The following is a 5994-nucleotide window of genomic DNA, read 5'->3' on the forward strand; positions in this document are numbered from 1 at the left end:
TGAGTGAGCTAGGCATTGTGATAGTGGTGACAGGGAGCGCTACGTTGAAAAACGGGGGCCACTTTTATCATCTGGGTTGCTAGGGGATTTGGTTTTGGTCAAGGGAGCACACCGTTCCTCCTCCAGCCCCTCTGAAAGGGTGCAAATGCATAAGCACCCAGTCCTCCATAAGGCTGGCAGAGCTGTGTGGGCACAGAACAGTATGACCCAAAAATTCTGGCTTCTGGTTTGGGGGAGAGAGCACGTTACGGGGAGAGGGCTGCCTGGATGCCCAAGGACAAACATCTACAATGGAAGTGTAGGGCAGCTTCTATGGCCAAGACACATTTCTGTGTCCTGCTGTACCAGCAGCCCTGGGCTACAGTTAAGGGTATGGGGGTCAGCCTTTTTGAGCTTGGAGAAGGTAGCTCCCCCCACCCCAGACTTGCACAAAAGCTGCATGAAAGCCACTACCTCCTCCCTCCACCACATGGAAGCTGGTTACTCATCTTCTCTCTGCACCCGAACTGCCACTGCTGCTAAAAATAGCCCCCCAGCCGTGGGCCAGCTCCTCCTGCACCCCAACCCCATGGAAACCAGCAAGAGTGGCAGGCAGAGACCTTGAGTTCCATTTCCATCACCTGCCTGTCAGAGAAACTGAAGTCCGAGGCAGGAAGTCAAGGGTAGAACCCTGGTGGTCAGGCACCCTGACAAGCAGGGAAGTGAAGGGTTAAAACGGCAGGAAGGTTGAAGAAATGGGGGCGGGGCAGGTGGCACTGTCAGCTGGCATGAAGAAGTCCCCTGCCCACTTGTGCAGGTCCCATCAGGCGTGGGGGACAAGAGCAGTGGGAAGGGGCGCCCAATCCCGGGCCCCAGGGGGCGGCCGTGCACATGGGGGAGGTAGCAGTGCGGAGCCGTCCGCGCTGTCACATGCGCGCGCGCGCGGGCGCGCGGGCACGCACACACACACACACACACACACACACACACAGGCATACACGTGTGCCCGGGTATATATAGTCCCCAGTCGCTGGGCCCGCAGCTCTGCAGTGGGCGCCGGCTTCCTGGGCTGGGAGGGGGCTGTCGGGGCGGGTGGGAGGGTGGGGGGCCAGGGTGGGGTGGGGCAGGATGCTGGATGGCCAGCTATTCTCCGAGGGGCCCAACAGCCCCCGGGAGTACCAGGATGAGGAGTCTGGCAGCTGCCTCTGGGTGCAAAAATCCAAGCTGCTGGTGATCCAAGTGAAGACTATTTCCTGTCATTATAGCCGCCGTGCCCCTCCTCGACAGCCCATGGACTTCCAGGCCAGCCACTGGGCCCAGGGGCCCCAGAGCCGCACGTGAGTGAAGGAGGGGTGAGGGGAAGAGAGTGGTGGGGGGTGGAATGGGGTCTGGACCTCCCCTCAGGCACCAGCCAGCGCTGCTGGTCCCCCTTCTCTTTCCCACGCCCATTCCAAGGGCTGGGGCCTTGACCTATTCCAGCGCTGTTTTGGGGGGACAGGAATGGATGTGAGAAAGGGCAGGAGGTGAGATGGGGCAGGCGCTATTAAAGCGTGCACGGAGAGATGGTGAGGAGTCCCGCTTCGACTTCAGCCCTCACATATACGCACGTGCACACACACTCACACACATACCTTCACACGGCTGCCCCAAGGGGTCGGCAGCGCTCCCAGCTCCCCGGACCTCGGCTCCCTTCCCCCACAAACTGCTCACCTGGGTTCCTGCTCATTGTCCCAGGTGTGGGCCGCGCCCGGGATCCCCTGAGCCGCCGCCCCGCCGGCCCTGGGCCTCCAGGGTGCTGCAGGAGGCGACCAACTGGCGGGCTGGGCCCCCGGCCGAGGCCAGAGCCCGGGAGCAAGAGAAAAGGAAAGCGGCATCGCAGGAGCGGGAAGCCAAGGAGACCGAGCGAAAAAGGCGCAAGGCAGGTGGGGCCCGAAAGAGCCCCCTGGGTCGGCCCCGCCCGGAGCCTCGGAATGTCCCTCGGGTGGCCCAGCCTGCAGGGCTCCCAGCTCTGTCACGGCCAGAACGCCTGGGGCAGGTGGGGAGACCACCCGGTCCAGCCGCTCAACTGCGGAGCAACGCAGGGGCGGCGTGGGCGGGGCCCTGGGGAGGTCGCAGGCCAGGGCCCCCCAGCTACGAGGCTCACCTGCTGCTGAGAGGCGCTGCCGGGACGGCCCCGCGACGCCGCTGGGACCGGCCGCCACCCTATGTGGCTCCACCTTCTTACGAAGGCCCACACAGGACCTTAGGGACTAGTAGAGGCCCCGAGCCCTCCCAGGCGCCCGTCTCATCCACCCCAGCTCTGAGTCCGGCCAGGACAGACGGTGGGTGCACAAAGAAGAGGCTGGATCCTCGAATCTACCGAGACGTGCTCGGGGCTTGGGGTCTCCGACAGGGGCGGGGTCTCTTGGGGGGATCCCCAGGATGTGGAACAGCCAGGCCAAGGCCGGAGCCCCGCAAGGGGGCCGCGGAGAAAAGCCTGGGGCTGGCTGCTGCTGGCCTGAACAGTGGTAGCGACGGCCACCCCCAAGCCAAAGCTGCTGGGAACCCAGGGACAGCGACAGCTCCTCCCAGGGCTACAGTTGCGACTCCCAGGCCCCCGCGTCCCGCTCCCAGATCCAGGCCCCATCTCAAGGCCTCTGGGGAAGGGAAAGAAGGTAGAGAACAGAGCTGGCTCCCCAAATGCTGGATTCCCTCCCTTAAAAAGCAGCCACCCCGACATAGCCAGACCCTCCCCAGACCCTGGGCTCCAGGAGGCACAGGATGGAGAGAGTCCCTGGGTCACAGAGAGGGTGCCGGACCCGAGACTTTGGAGGGTTGGAAGGCAACCCGCCGCGCCCACACCCTTCCCCGCAGTTCTCGCGGCCCCTCTCGTGGAGAAGGCATCTTTGTCATTGACGCCACGTGCGTGGTGATAAGGTCCCAGTATGTTCCAACCCCTCGAACCCAGCATGTGCAGCTTTTGCCCGCTGGGGTGCCACGCGTTGTTGGGGATGCCCCCAGCCAACCGAAGCCCAACAAGGAGTGCGAGGGGGCCGCGGTCTTTCCTTCTCCTTGCCGAAAGCTGTTGTTGAGCCATCGCGTTTCACACCAGCCAGGTGGGGGCCACGGGTTCGAGGCTGAGGGCGGGAAGCCAGCGGACTCCTCATTGGAGGAGCGCGCCTCCCGCATCTTGGGGCTCCCGGTGGGCGAAGTAAACCTGCGGAATGCTCCCACGCAGCCAGGTAGCCCAGAGCACTCAGCCTTAGGCCCAGCGGCTTTGGAAGGCGCGGGCAGTGCCGAGGGCTCGGGGGAACTGGCGGCGGTCCCGCGGCGGCCCGCAAACCAGGGCTGGGCGCGGAACCCCGGGCCCTACGCCGGGGCCCTGCGGGAAGCCGTGTCCCGCATCCGCCGCCACACTGCCCCGGACTCGGACTCGGACGAAGCTGCGGAGCTTGTCCATAGCGGTTCTTCTGACGGAAGCGACACAGAAGCCTCGGGTGCCTCCTGGCGGAGTGAGCGGACCCCGACCCGGGAAGGCGGGAAGACAGCCGAGCTGAGCGACAGTATCCGAGACATTCTAGGTGTCATCGGCCGAACCGAGGAGGTCCTCTTCGGGGCGAGGGACACTAAGGGGAACCCCACAGGGAAGTAGGGAGCGGCAGTAAGATGCCCTTTCTTGTATTTGTGTCCCCCAGCACATCCATCCTTGGGCCCACTGGTCCCCATTCTTCCTCACAGACTTCTTTGTACCCCGACCTATACCGGTTCCCATACTCGAAATAGAAGCCGCCCAAGTGGAAAGAAAGGGAATATCTGCGGTGTATGACTTTTTTTTTCCGGTGAGGTCAGGGCGAGCAGTAGACTTTAATGCCTGCTCCATTCAGGGCACTCGGGTAAGGTCTTCAGCAAGGGTGGCTGCACTGGGTGTGGAGCTGAGCAGAGAGGCCTGGCCAGGAGCAGGCAGGAGGGCAGGCATGGTATACACATGGGAAGGCAACTTCAGGGCAGAGCCTTCCCACGAAGAGGGAGAAAGTGATGGAGAGGCTTCAGACTGAGGCGACCACGTGACAGAGAGGCCCTTGGCAGAAAAGGAAGGGGTCCAGAAGTAACCACCAAAGTTCACTTCGGTATCACAAGTCTAGGTTTCCAATCTCAACTCTGACATTGACTTGCTGGGTGACCTTAGGGGAAGTCGCGTCTCCTCCCCAGGCCTCCTAGTATGTAAAATAAGGGGATTCTAGAGTCCATCCCCGACGTTTTGGAGTCTTTGAGGAAGCTTTTATCTCATTCTCCCTTCAAAAGCCAAGAAAGAGTTAGGAATAAGTGAACAGAGTCTGAGGGTCCCTGGATGGCTTTATTGTCACCTGCACGCACTCTCAATTCAAGAGACTTTCCAGGGTTTGCAGAAGAACTGAGTAAACGGGCAAGGGCTCCTATCCCAGTCTCTCGGGTTTACGTGAGGGCTCTCCAAGGCGAGGCAGGACGGTGGCCTTGTCACTGTCCCTGGCCCCTGGTGTCCCAGCAGGGGAGGGAAGGAAGCTAATGAATCCGCTTGGAACCTCTTTAGAACTTCCTCTTTTCCTCCTCTCTCCAATGTTAATTAGTGATGTTCTGAATCGTTAACACGATTTATCACCCAGGTGGTATCACCCATCTGAAAGAACCGAGAATTTCGTACATCTCTGCCTCTTCCAGAAACCGGCCAGGGAAAAAAGAAGAGGAAGGCTAGTCCCAAAAAGCCTGTAGGTGTGGGGTGTGATACTAGCTGTAGCCACTGCGGGGCGCGTGTAGGTCGCAGATTTCTCGGGGAGCTAGTCCTCGAGTCCCTCCTACCCCGGTACCGCCAGTTAATCGATTGATCCCTAGTTACCGCTCGGGGGTGCCCCGCCTTGCGGCTTCCAGGCGTGCAAGGTCCGGAGCAGGCCTCTGGCCTTTCAGTCCTCTGGAACGCGCTGAGCCCTCTTTGTACTCATCCACGCCAAGCGGCGTGGGACCTAGACACTGAAGTCTTTTTTTCTCTCTGATCTTGGACACTTCCTCTCTCTATTTACTAGCCATGTGAACTTGGCCAAATCACTTCACCTCCCTGAGCCTCAGTTTCCTCATCTGTCAAATGGGGGTATATAAACACCTACCTCGCAGGGTTGTTGTGAGGATGTAATGCGGTAACGTACGTAAAGCGCCTTTCACAGTGCCTGGCACACAGTAGGCGGTCAATAAATCTAAGCTTCCCTTTATCCAACCTTGGCATCTTCTTCCTTTCACTGACCCTTTCCCCACAGTGTCCCTCCCCCAGGGCTCCACAGCTCCTTCCCGCTTGGTGGGCGGTGGAGGGGGGGTGACTCCTTTATTTGATGGAAACTCCCGGCCCACTCCTGTCTCCCCCAGGCCGGACTCTCCCTTCCTTGCCCCCCACCTCACCCCCGCTGGCTCTTCCCACTGCCCCGGTGCACTCCCCCCACCCCCACCCCACCCCCCCATTCCGGGCAAGGGCTGAGTCAGCCTAGGTAAATTTAGCCAGCGACTCGGCCCGCGCGGGGGCTTCGCCCAGACTCAGTCGCGGAGTCCTGGCCTTTGGCCCCGCCTCTGTCCCCCACCCCCAGCGAGTCCCGCCAGCTCCAACTCAGGCTCAGCGTTCAGATCCCCAGTCCCGCTGTCAAACCACTTCTGGTTTTGGTCTCCAATTATCTCGACGTCACTCTCCACCCGCACCCGCACCCGGAGAGGAGAGACTGGGCAGGACTGGAAGGGGGCTGGGCGGTCTGAGGGGCCATGGGACCGGACCCTAAGCCAGACCACCTGGTCTTGGTTCACTGGAGGGAAAAACGGATCCATTTTGGGCTTCTGCACCTGAGGGGAGAACATTGGCCAGTCACCCAGGAAGGTCCATCCTGGAACCCACACTGCCAGGTTTCAAGTTAGCTCCTGTCTGACAGAGACCAAAGGTTCCTGAGTTCTGTCTCCCTTCCACCTACAGTTCTATCTACTACCGATTCTAACTACTGAGCATGTACTGAGCACCTGAGAGGAACCAGG

General features: G+C 60.9%; 1 protein-coding gene across 1 annotated transcript; it reads left to right on the forward strand.

Moving 5' to 3' along the window:
- The first annotated feature begins 1024 nt into the window (after positions 1-1024).
- Positions 1025-5195, forward strand: DDN (dendrin). The gene is made up of 2 exons (XM_019724672.2): positions 1025-1316; positions 1714-5195. Exons 1-2 carry the CDS (start codon positions 1108-1110, stop codon positions 3608-3610), a joined length of 2106 nt encoding a protein of 701 aa, XP_019580231.2. The 5' UTR covers positions 1025-1107; the 3' UTR covers positions 3611-5195.
- The last annotated feature ends 799 nt before the right edge of the window (positions 5196-5994 follow it).

This window comes from Rhinolophus sinicus, linkage group LG02, assembly GCF_036562045.2.
Source record: "Rhinolophus sinicus isolate RSC01 linkage group LG02, ASM3656204v1, whole genome shotgun sequence".
NCBI classification, from domain to species: Eukaryota; Metazoa; Chordata; class Mammalia; order Chiroptera; family Rhinolophidae; genus Rhinolophus; species Rhinolophus sinicus.